This window comes from Hyaena hyaena, unplaced genomic scaffold (genome assembly GCF_003009895.1).
Source record: "Hyaena hyaena isolate Hyena2069 unplaced genomic scaffold, ASM300989v1 scaffold_544, whole genome shotgun sequence".
Lineage (NCBI taxonomy): Eukaryota > Metazoa > Chordata > Mammalia > Carnivora > Hyaenidae > Hyaena > Hyaena hyaena.
Genome location: NW_024081176.1, coordinates 1,056,800 through 1,069,976, shown reverse-complemented (window position 1 = coordinate 1,069,976; position 13,177 = coordinate 1,056,800). Strand labels below are relative to the sequence as shown.

The 13,177-nt window shown below is 38.8% G+C and overlaps 1 protein-coding gene across 8 annotated transcripts in view; it reads left to right on the top strand.

Moving 5' to 3' along the window:
* Positions 1-435: 435 nt before the first annotated feature.
* SH3GLB1 (SH3 domain containing GRB2 like, endophilin B1) overlaps positions 436-13,177 on the top strand; it is a 40,311-nt gene continuing 27,569 nt past the window's right edge. Inside the window, exons 1-2 of one of the 8 annotated variants that reach the window (XM_039255733.1) lie at positions 436-807; positions 12,263-12,404. In XM_039255733.1, the coding sequence (XP_039111664.1) occupies positions 736-807; positions 12,263-12,404 (214 nt within the window). In that variant the 5' untranslated portion in view covers positions 436-735. The remainder of the gene's footprint in view (positions 808-12,262; positions 12,405-13,177) is intronic. The other 7 variants (XM_039255735.1, XM_039255737.1, XM_039255734.1 and 4 more) reach the window with 7 other exon arrangements.

The window sequence follows — 13,177 nt, the reverse complement described above, 5'->3', positions numbered from 1 at the left end:
AACAACACACTCGGTGGCATCTCAGCCCTACCCAGCAAACGTTAGCCGAGAGCCAACAGGCGTCAGGGATCCGCGGGGCGTGGCTGCTACAAGATGTTAGGGAGCTGTCGGTAGTAATTTGACAGACACTGTAATTCTGTGCTACGATTTTCATATTTTCTCTTGAAACAAAAAGGGGGATTTGGGTTGTCTCTGCTCGCAATTCTCAGGGGCTTACCTGCAAACTACGACCCCCCACGACCCCCTCCTCGGAGCTAACGTGACCCTCCCTCCGGTGGAGCTGGCCGAGCTTCCGGCGCGCCCCGCGACTGCGCCGCGGAGATCCAGAAGGGGTCGCTGTTCCCGCGACAATCTCTGAAAAGGCTCCACCCCGCGGCCGGCGCTGGCTTCCTGCGTCCCGAACCCGGTGCCACACGGCTGATCACCGGTCCTCCAGTCTCCTTCACGCCCTCGGCGGCTAGTGCCGACGCCAGCGCCAGACTCCCGGCGGAGCAGGCCCAGCGGGTCGGCCGCCGTCGCCGCCGCCACCCGGGCGCGCGGCCCGCCCCGCTCGTTCTCTCCCCTCGCCCCACCCTCTCGCTTCCCCCTCACGGAAACGACAGCTGCTGCGGCGGGGCTGGCGCCGCCTCTCTCCACCTACCACGTCTGCCTCCGCCGCTCGCGCCCCGCGCCCCTGCCCGGCCGCGGCGCCACCCCGCTCGGTCAGCCGGCAGCTCCGCCCCGCCGCCGCGCAGGATGAACATCATGGACTTCAACGTGAAGAAGCTGGCGGCGGACGCGGGCACCTTCCTCAGTCGTGCTGTGCAGGTACGGCGGTGGTGGGGGGTCGGGGTGGGGGGCAGAGTGGTGGCGCCCGAGAGGGCCATGGAGGGGGCCGCGCGAGGGGCGGCGCTCCCCGTACCCGGCCACACGGACCGGCTGGCAGGCCCGCGGCCGGAGGCCTGGGTGATGGGCGCGGCCTGGTGGCCCCTCCGGGCTCGGCGGCAGTTTTCTGCCCGCCTCGGGTTCAACCGCCGCTTCCCCGGAAGGGAGACGGGCTGGGGACGGCGTCGGAGCTTCCCCCGCTCCGGGAGGACACCTTGAATTCGGCTCCGGGCCGAGAGACCGCACCGCCCGCCTTTCTGGCCCCACAACGCTGGTGCCGGTGTGGCCGCCCTCCCGGGGAGGGCAGAGGCCCTGCTAGTCCGGCGCGGTGACGAGAGAGACGGACCTTTCTTGCACCACCCCCACCCTTTCCTTTCGTCTCTCTCCCTCTCCCCGCCGAGTCCAAGAAGGAAGTTTCCTTTTCCTGCCCCTGAACCCAAAGAGCTGCCAGCACGGTTCCTTCCAGCCCTCTCTCTCCCTGAAAGGACGGCCGCCGGGCTTAGGGCGGTCCGCGGGCGAAGTGGAGATCGTCAGTTGGCCTCCGTACCTCAGCCAAGGCCTTGGGAAGCCTGGAGTTTGGGGGTTCCCACCTCCTTCTCAAAATGGGAAGCGTCGGCAGTAGGACAGGAGAAGGGGGGAGGGGAAGATTGGTGTTACGCCTGTTGTCAGAGTTGTAATGTTTCAGATACACTTTAAGGGGGACATGTAGCCGTCCCGCGGCATTCCGCAGTCACGGAAGTGTCCGTCCTCGGGAACTTGGACAGTTTTCCACAGCCGTCACCCACGTTCTGTCAACCCGGTTAGAGCTATGAGCAGATGTAAATTTCACCACAACACGAGTTGTAAACAATCTGGTGTTTAAATTCATGGCATAGTGATAGTAGCCACAACATCCCCCTTTGTAAAGAGAAAACAAAAATAATTTTCTAGTACGCATGCCAAACTGGTACTGAAATGTAAACCAGTTGCACCGCCTACTACTTCACTTGTCTCCTTTACCCCAGTTTTATTGGTGGAATTGATCTTAACATCGCATTATTCTTGGCAAGAGAATGGTAGAAATAGATCTAGGCAATAGCTGCCTTTATTGTGAAAAACCTGTGAAACATTTGCAAGGCATTTGACAGATTATTTACTGTCCTTTTCTGTAACTTTGCCAGATAGATGCTGTTAACCCCTCTTATATATGAGGAAGCAGCCCCATAGAAGTTACTTGTTTAACGTTTCGTGGGTGGCTAGTAAATAGTCATTTGCTGCCTGATCTACTACTCATTGCAAGCTGCTTCTCTCTTCCAGCATAGGCATTGCATATATAGAATTATAGAATGTCACAGACTGGAGAGACTTTAAAGATCATCTGGTACAATCTGAGCATGTCAATAACACTTAAACAGACAATACTTAAGGCATGGGAAATTCCTTTTAGATCTTAATTTCTAGGTTTAACAAAATCTGCATGGTGAGTAATAAGCTAGCTGCCTTAACCCTTATCTCCTCCTCCTTCATTAAAATATAAGCTATAGATGGTTCGTTACGCCTGGATGGTTTGGTTAAGCATTTGACTTCATCTCATGTCATGATCTCAAGGTTGGTGACTTCGAGCCCCTCATAGGGCTCTACCGTCAGCTTGGAGGCTGCTTCGGATCCTCTGTCTTCCCTTCTTTCTGCCCTACCCCTGTTTGCTCTCTATCAAAAATAAACATTTAAAAACATAAAATATAAACTATATTGTAAAGACATTGAACTGTATGGTTAAAATGATTTCTTAATTTAAATTAGCTTCTAATAGAAGACAAGTGGAAGGAGAGTGAATGGTTGAGGGTCTGAAATGATTTGATTTTGTGAGACTTAATGTTAACTGAAAAGAGGCTTTTGGTATTTTTTATTGCTGATACCCAAAGATTTTATTTGCCAGAGATATATTTTCAGGTATAGAATCCACAGTGCTTAAATAGGACACATGTACTAGAAGCTGATTTACTTATTTATTTATTTTTAGAATTTGATTTAAATTGTGAAGACTTGATTTAAAAAATCTAGCAAAGCTCTCAAAAGTTGTACTTTTTGGATGAATTTTAATTACTCATTGTTTCAAATTCTTTAGTTTTTAAATTCTGTCCTAATCTTTTAGCTATCAAATTATTTTCAGTACTAAATACTTAACGCCTGTTGCCATGTCTGTCTTAACACTACTATTTTGGACCCTGGTGATATACTGGTGAATAAAATCAGCAAGACCTCTGCCTTCCTGGAGTTTATAATCTAGCAAGAGAAGACAAATTAGTAAATACATCAGGCTGTGATGAAGAAAAAGGCCAGAGGTGATAGGTTAATGGCGGGGGTGGTGGGTTTTGCCAGGTTGTATAATGATCAGGGCAAGTCTTTCCAACAGGATCAACTTCTGAGAGACCTCAAGGAAGTGACAATTCCAGTTTTGGGGAGGAAAAGCATTCTAGGCAGAGGGGAAAGGTTTGAAGACCCTGAGGTTCTGGGTTACTGGGGTCATCAGTTAGGGAGCTGTGGCCATAGGATAGGCAAGAGGTGATATGACTTAGGCGACAGTGGTAGGAGGGACGATTCAGAATCTATTCAGTATTGCTTCAGCTGGCTTTTGGGTAGGGGAGAAAGCTGTGTTATGGATGACAGTGAGGCTTGGGCTTGGGCTATTTACTGAGAAGGGAAAAATTTCAGGACTCTTTCAGTATATCTTTTTATATTAAGTCTGTATTTGTTAGAAATAGATTGTGAAATATTTATGTATATGCTATATTATATCTGAGGATTGCTTTAAAATATTCTAGAAGAGAAAAAGGGAGTAGTTGAAACAATGGCAGAATGTTCACTTATGAAGCTGAGTTTCAGTATACTATTATACTTTTGAATGTTTGACCTTTTACACAGCACTATTTTTTTTAATTATGTAAGAAGAAAAAGATGATTCCAAAATGCAACATGTGAAATTTGGAATGCTGTGTAGTAATTTTTAACAAAAACACTGCTTTGTCATTTTAGTGTTAATAACTGAACACTCAGTCTAAATTGACTTGACATCAGTATAGTGCCAGGTGCCAAGTTTCATGCTAAGAATAGGGTAAGAGCTATGCCAGTTACTCATTATAAGCAATAAGAACAGTAGGAATGGAATTCAGCTTTCACATTTCTAAATAATAATTTCTATTCAAATCAAATTATACCTTAAGGAATAGGCCATTCTCTTGGTGGCCAACTGCCATATCTTTTTTCATTTTACTTAAAAGTTTTTAGGTTAAAAAGTAAACATTCCCTATTTTAAAAAAGAAACTATTAAACATACAAATAGGTTTCATCACTCTATTCTCTTATAAAATCTGTTTATATGGGGATGCAGGGGTGGCTCAGTCAGTTAAGCATCTGACTTTTCGTTTCAGCTTAGGTCGTGATCTCAGCAGTTTGTGAGTTAAGGCCCTTCGTCGGGCTCTATTTATATGCCTTGCCACTTTGAAAGAATATTAAGGTAAAATATTAACAATCCATTTGGGTGCTTTTGTTATTCTTAACTCCTTCAAAATAATAGAGAATACAAAACCATCAGGTAATGTATTCTCCATAAATTATTAGGGTCTTAAAAAGCCATTTATTCTTAGTATCTGTCTTTTCTGTCCGGACTCTTTAGTTGAGTATTACATACTCCTTTCCGGCCTTGTCTTTTCTCTCACTCATGTATAAACACTATATTCCTATCAAATTATTTTTTAATTTCCAAAATATCTTGCACTTTTCTAACTGTAGACTTTTATTCATACAGTTAAATTCCTCTTCAGTACCCTCCACCCTCTCTCTGTGTAGTCTTTCCTTCCCTCTGGATGAAACTTCAGTCCATCTCAGACCACAAGAGCTTGGATGTGAAAACTTGTGTCATTTTTCAATTCTGTATGATCATATGGTGTTTTTCTTCTAATGAAGGTCCTTGGAGCTATAAAATTCTATTACTCTGGCTTTCACATCTTTATTAAGTTTGTATATCTTAAGGAATCAACTGTTTCTCATTCCCCTCTCACTATCCAACATCGTTCTTTTATTTGTATAATTTTAAGGGGTACCTGGGTGGCTCAGTTGGTTGAGCCTCCAATTCTTGATTTTGGCTCAGCTCGTGGTCCCAGGGTCGAGATCCTCCACTCAGCATGGAGCCTGCTTAAAATTCTCACTCCCTCTGTCCCTCCCTCCTGCTTGTGCTCTCCCTCTCAAATTTAAAAAAAAAAAAAAGGAAGAAAAAATTATATCATTTTAGTCAGGCCGGATATCCATATGCAAAGTTTACTCTTTGAGTCATTTAGTATGGTAAGTAATTTGTTGTTTTTATTAATATTTTTCTAACATTAAATCTGCTGAAGTTAAAGTTGACTAAGACCAGTCTAAACTTTTAAACTGTTTAATTCAACCTGTATTAAGTACCTTCTAGTTAAGTACCTTCAAAGATAGCAGAGACTTGGTCACTGCCCTCATAGACTTCATAGTCTAGCCCCAATTTATCATAATTAAATATTTTATTCTTTGTAGTAAATATCCATTTTGTGAAGTACTATTCTGTTACTTCAATTGATAAATGTTTCAAGTGGACACATTTTTACTTCAGAATTGATAGTGAAGCAAAACTTTGCACGTCTTTAAAATAAGACCATATCCTTTCTAAAAAATAGATTTTCAACTTAAATTACTTAGGAGTTTTGTTTTACTTTTCTAATATTTCCTTTGAACTGCCTACTGAAGTTACAGTATAAACTTCATGAATGCCAGCTATTTTCTTAGGCGGGGGGGAAGTCTTTAAAATTTAGTTGCAAGCTTGGCTTTCATCTCCAGTTTAATTTAGCAAACGATGGTGTGTCTAAGCCTAGAGGTAAAAATGAATATGCTGCTGCCCTCAACTAACTTCTTTCAGATCCTATCTGGATGGAATTCTAATGTGACCAAACACTCACCCAAGCCCTTTTGAAATCCTGTTTCTTCTGTGGAATTTAAACTGCAACAACTTCACCTTGTCTCTTAAATTCTACTAAATAAAACATGTCACATTCAAAGTCCATACATTTTCTCCTTATGTAAAAACTTTACATATTTAGTGTTACCCAAAACTTTTCACGTCCTTTGGTGCTATTGGTGTTAATTTAGTTAACTGCTAGATAGAAGACGATTTGTTAACCTGGTGTTAAAATAACCACCTATGCGCTTAGAACAGTAGTTCTCAGACTTAGTTGCACTTAAAATTACCTGTGGAATCTTTACAGGCTGCATCTCAGTCTAGTTAAGGAAGAATCCTTGGGGTTGGATTTGTCATCATTGTTTTTGAAAGATTGCCCAGGTAATTCCAAAGAGCAGCCAAAATTGAGAATAAGTTGAGAAGGATCTACTTTACAGTTTGCTAATTCATTATATTCCAAATTTGTGTTATATATTTTACCCTAAGAAGTTTAGATAACTTTTAGAATATTACTTTACCCACTAAAAGAATTGATACTAAATAGGTGTCTTTCATCACATCGCCTTTTTACTTGTTGTGTTTTTCTCTGCCTAGTAAAGCATGATATGGAATCCTGTACTCTAGATGCCTAGCCTGTAGTAAAGAAAGGATCACAGTGCCTGGCATAATGTGGCTGACTCAAAGACCGTCCTTTCCTTAAAGCAGTATTTAACGAAAAATATATAAAACATTAAAAAAAAATTTTAAAAAAAAACCCTCCTTCTCTGACCCTCCCCTGCTCACGCTATCTCTCTCTCTCTCTCTCTCTCTCTCTCTCTCCCCCGCCTAGAAATAAATAAAACATTAAAAAAAATTAAAAAGGGGGCGCCTGGGTGGCTTAGTCGGTTAAGCGTCCCACTTTCGCTTAGGTCATGATCTCGCGGTTCGTGGGTTTGAGCCCCGCATCGGGCTCTGTGCTGACTGCTGGCTCAGAGCCTGGAGCCTGTTTCAGAGTCTGTGACTCCCTCTCTCTCTGACCCTCCCCTGCTCACACTGTCTCTCTCTCTCTCCTAGAAATAAATAAAACATTAAAAAAATTTTAAAAAGAAAAATATATAAAGAGAAGGGGATTATTAAGCTTTCTGTTCTCGTGTCATTTTACTGTATTCCTAATGAAATCATTATGAGAAAATTGTATATCAAATTGCATTTTAGAGAACATTGGATTTGGACTTCTATGACATATTCTGACTTTCATTGTAGGTTGTTTTCACAAAAGTTTTTATTAAATGGTACTGCTAAAGTTCATTAAAACGCTTAAAATCAACTATAGGGGTCTTTTGTGGGTGTTTTTTGTTTTGTTTTGAGAGAGAGAGCATGTGCGTGTATGTGGGGGAGGACCAGAGGGAGAAGGAAAGAGAGAACCTTAAGCAGGCTCCATACTCAGCACTGAGCCTGTTGCCCGGCTAAATCTCACCATCATGATCTGAGCTGAAATGAAGAGTCACACGCATAACCTATTTAGCCACCCAGGCGCCCCTCAACTATTATTTTTAACTAACAACTGGTGATCATTAGAAGACTTCAAACTTAGTAATGATTTTGAACTTATATATGTTGAAAATGAAAAATTTTTTAAGTAAAATTTTAAATTTTTTGTGATTAGGAAAAGAATTTTTTAAAAATATTTATGTATTCTGAGAGAGAGTGAGCTGAGGAGGAACAGAGAGAGACAATGCAAAGCAGATGCTGGGCTCTAAGCTGTCAGCACAGAGCTGAACACAGGGCTACAACAATCCATGAGATCATGACCTGAGCCAAAGTCAGACCTCTAATCGACTGAGCCACCCAGACATCTAGGATTTTTTTTTAAAGGAAGAAAAGGTCTTCTGTCTTTCTCAGAAGGGTGCCATTATTAAAATTTTATGTTTCTGTTTAACCAGTATTCTTTTTTTTTTAATAGTTTATTGTCAAGTTTAACTGGTATTCTTAAGATCATAAAATCCTTGATGGCAAGAACCATGTCTTGTGCTGATTATTCATCTCACTTCTAATAGAAGAAAATATATACCCCACAAATATTTTTATTAACAACTTAAATTTCCTAAATTTAGTTGATATAACTCATTTTCTATATACTTTCTTAAAAACGTTTCAGAGAAAAATATATGTGTTAAATATACTGTATCATTAACTTAATATGTCATACCTTCAGATTAATGATAGAAAAAAATCCTTAAACCCCCATAGTAAACTGGGAGATACTTCGCCTTTTACAATTATAAATTTGAGTCATAAAATATAAATGTAGAATTTCAACCTAAATATATGATAACATTTTCAGTGTTTTTCTATACCTGCATCTTTCTTTGTTGTTGTTCTTCATTCTAGATAGGGTTAAAGTTAACCTTAAGTTGATAGCTATTGGATATCATGTAGGAAGCAAAGGTAGGCTATAGGATACAGCTGACCAGAGTGCTGTGAACAAAAACAAAAGGGCAAGGAAAAACAATATCTTAGTATAATGGTAGTAAAAACTAATTTTTTTAAATCAGCAACTATTTACTGGAAGTCTTAAAAAGAGACTATTTTAAACAGATGTGAAACTGAATCGCAGTACTGACACATTGGGCAAAATGTTCATCACTACAGTTATGATTCTTATCTATGTGTTAAAAGGGTTTGTTTTGGTTTTTGAATTTTTTTTTAATATTTGGTATAAAATGCACAGCTTAGTATATGGCATTTCTACTTTATCCTAAGCCCTGACACTGTTAAAAATACAGAAGTATAAAAAAAAAAAAAAGTACTTACAAATGATCTTATTGAGAAAAGAAAACATTAAAAACAAGTTAGAAAATAAAACAAGACCACATATAACATACTGGAATTTAAAGCCTAGATGTAGGTAAAGAATAACTGTTTTTACTCTCAGAAAATGCAAATAAACATCAGAATTTATTATTGGCACCAACATACACCGCTCATGTGAGCATTCCTACAGAACTGCTATTTTCTAAACTGATTTTCTCTGATCGTACTTTATCTCACCTATAGTTCAGCATTCATTATATTTTTTGGCTTTTTTATGCTTTTGAACTAAAATAATAAAAACCTGTGTTTTTAGGATCTTCTTTTGTAAGTTAGTTTTTATATTTTCGTTATCTCTTTCTCAGACTCTTATGAAAATGACTCAGCTTTACTCTATTATACTTTCTTTTTTTTTTCCACTTGCTTTTTTTTTTTTTTTTACAAATAGTTTATTGTCAAATTAGTTTCCACACAACACCCAGTGCTCATCCCCACGAGTGCCCTCCTCCATGCCCATCCCCCCTCCCCCCTACACCCATCAGTTCTCAGTTTTTGTCAGCATTCAAGAGTCTCTCATGGTTTGTGCTCTATTATACTTTCACACTCAGTATCTTTCAGTCAATATATTCTTTCAATGAAAAAGACAAATATTTAATGAAAGATACTATATGATAGTATAATGAGAATCATAAAGAAAATACTACATAATTAAGCAAACAGATATTTTGACCTAAACTCTGAAATATTTTATTTTCCAAATAATCAACTTTCTAATTGTTGGTTCTCTGAAATATTATTGGGAGAAAACTTGCCCTGAAACCTAACTTGTGTCAGATAAACTTAGTGACTGTTCCTTTAATCACTATTTATAAACATTTTCTAATAATTTCTAGCCTGTACCTTTAATACCAGTGTTTCTAAAACATCTGTTAGATAAAGCTTAACATGATTTTATATACTGAAGAAAATAGGCCTGTACATTTATATTATTTAGATGTTTTTCATTTAGTTCTCCTGTAATGGTGAGCATGTGTTCTAGTTCTTAGTAGAGTGCCTTGCACAAAAACTGACCCAATAAATAGTGATTTTTTAAATTATGGATCTGTGGATTGTTTTAATGTGTTCTTGGTTGTTAAATATGTTAAGGACTTTTTAATTTTTTTTTAACGTTTGTTTATTTCTGAGAGAGAGAGACAGAGCATGAGCAGGGGAGGGGCAGAGAGAGAGAGGGAGACACAGAATCCAAAGCAGGCTCCAAGCTCTGAGCTCTAGCATAGAGCCCGATCTGGGGATCGAACTCATGAACTGTGAGATCATGACCTGAGCCGAAGTCAGATGCCCAACTGGCTGAACCACCCAGGTGCCCCTGTTAAGGACTTGTATAAAAAACTAACATGTATAAAGGCAATGCTAATGAATCTTCTAGAAATGCAACTTGAAGATCAGTCATCAAAGGACTCTATATCCTTCCCTTAGATCTTTACATAGCTCATTTCTTACCATTTTCTCTTAGGTCAGTTGTTATCGGCTCAGAACAGCTGTTTCCCTAACCGCCCACATCCCTCAGTTTTCAAACTCCTATTCCAATCCAGGCCCAGGTTGCATATTCCTCTCCTTTGAAGCCTTACCTGATTCTTCTGTTTCCCCCTTTACCTGCAGAATAAATTCTTCCTTCTTCTACACTCAAATTCATTAATTCACTCATTTAATTGTTCAGTTACTCAAGATATAATAGGACCAACTTTGTCAGTCCTCTAGCCATTGTCTTTTTGTATCCTGTTTATCAAATTGTTGTTTATTGTATGTTCCATAAAATATAAGCTTCCTAAGAACAGAAACCTTGTCTGTTCTGGCTGCTTAAACCCATATGCTTAGAATAGGGCATTGCACATATTAAGGTGCTTAATATTTGTTGAAGAAATGAATGGAAAAAAGAAATATGTATGCTTCTTAAGGTGCTAAGTTAAGAATTTTTCTCTATTGGTAGATCAGCCTATATAGATGATGTTAACCTGTATGTATTCCCCCCTTTCTGTGCCTTCTGTTGATTGCTTTATCTGGGAGATAACCTATTTAACCATTAGAAGTAGACCTTGAACATGTAAAGTTCTAACCTCTGTAGGAGGCCTGTAGCCTAGAATCTTTAGGGATCTGTAGAGAGAATACCAGAGTTCGCTCCTAAGAGTGAAATTACAGTAGTTATCAAACTGACTTTGGCATCAGGGTTTTGATCTTTTGCCCAATGCATCTCCTGTTCCCATCCTCAGTTACAGTACACTGCAAGGTTGTGGGCTTAGGCAATAGCTTTGGAACTTCTATTTTCAGTTGCACTCACTGGGTCAGGGCTTGTCTGTAAGCCAGTCTCAAAAAAACGTAAGGCTGTACAAAAGCTATTAAAGCTTTTATTTCGACCTCCTGAGCTTCAGTGGGGAGCTAACACCAGACTCTAAGAATAACATTCTAGAGGACCTTTAGCTAAAAATGTTAACTGATCATCAATGGAAAGTATTAGACCAATAGGAATGCTGAAAGAAACAGATAGTAAAACTCAGAAAAATGGAGCAGCAGAAGATATTTTAAGAAATGAAAAGGAGGGAAAAAAGCAAGGTAAACATTATATTCTATTGCCCAGAAGTGAGTCATGACTAATGAGTATAGAATTAGTGCTAGTGATATGCCTGTGTTAGGATGAGAGAAAGCCATATATTCTAGAGAAAAATTATACATGATAAACACCTTGAGTCATCACTTTTTTTTTTTTTTTTTTTTCCGGAGTCATCATTGCTAGTGTTTAATTGAAAGTCTTCAGGAATCTCCATAAAATCCACATGGAAATCTTTTTACCTCTTTGTTCTTGAATGGGCAATGCTGCCTTTCCTCCAAAACTAACACATTCAAGATAATAAAAATTGATATGCTGAGTATATTTAACTACATTTTATGATCTTTAAAAAATGCCTCCTCAATATGAATAGGATATGCCCCAAAAGTTAGTCTATAAATTAATTGTTGTAACATATCCTGAAGAAACAACTTAAATGATAGTTTCCCAGAACATCCCATAAAAGCATATTTAACTAGGGGTGATTCAAATGCCATTAATACAAAGCCACGTTAAACATAAGCAGCCTTTTTTAAATTCAAAATAATAATTACCAGACACTGAACAAAGTGATCTACATAATACTTTTACTTAATTCTCAAGCACTGTACGATATGTATCCTCTCTCTTTTATCATAGAAGATACCTAAGAAAAAATATTCAAAAGCTTGCTTAGTTCACGCAGTTAGCAGTGCAGCCAAAATTTGAATTGAGCACAATGAACTCAAAATTCTTACTCCTTACCACTATGCCATCCTACCTTTATATGTAAGAAATATTTATATACCAGGCAGTACACTAGATTTTCTCTAGAATTCACACTGTACATTTTAGCAGAACTAAGGATATACCTTAATATCCTGGACCCTGGAAAGGGTCCAGATTCAGAGGTATGGATAACTTTCCATAAGGACAAAAAAAGCATTCAGTGCAATGGTTTGCAAACAATTATTTGTATGTTTGGGACTGTGTGGATTTGAGTTTTTAATTATTGATATAGGTTCTTAAGATGTGTTTGAGGTATATTTAATTTTTTTTATAATTAATAACAGTTCACAGAAGAAAAGCTTGGCCAGGCAGAGAAGACAGAATTGGATGCTCACTTAGAGAACCTTCTTAGCAAAGCTGAATGTACCAAAATATGGACAGAAAAAATAATGAAACAAACTGAAGTGTTATTGCAGCCAAATCCAAGTAAGAAACTTTTTACCTTTATGTTATTGACTAATCTATTAAAGGGTACTGTTAGTAGGGTTTTTCTATGTAAAAAAACAAAACAAAAAAGATTTTGATAGCTATTGGAAAACAAAAGTTTTTGGTTTGTGGCTGTAGGGTCTGTTGGGTTTGTGTGTGTGTGCTTTTGGTGAAGAAGAGGGTGATAAACACCTCTTTGTGTACCCTCTGACAAATTGACTGATAGTGTTTTTTATGCCTTTGTAGAATGCTCTTGAAAACTCAATATCAGGGAGTGACTTTTACTTTTATGAGTTAGAAAGAGCTGTGAAAATAAATTAACATTTTTCTTACATATGGGGAGATTGTCCCTAAATAATTAAGGAAAAATTACATGAACACTTACATAGTTACAATTATTTATGGTTATGTTAAGTTTTACATAAATTATTCTATTTGATTTTCAGACAACTCTGTAAGGTTTTTCAGATGACCCATCTATTGCAATAAATTTCAAATAAAGTACACAACAATTGTTTAGTAATTGCAAGTCACAAGTTAGCATTTTATACAATGTAGCTTAGCCAATTAGAAGTGGAAATTGAACTTGAACTGGTGTATTAACACCCAGTCTTTTCACTGTTGAGCTTTATACATCAAAACTGAAGAACAAAGCAGCAAATGCTTTCATTCCCATTTGCCCCAGTATTGTGACCATGTTGGAAATGCCATAAGCTTACTTTTAGGTATTAACTTCCAGGCTTTAAACTTTGTTGCTATTCTGTGAACCTGAA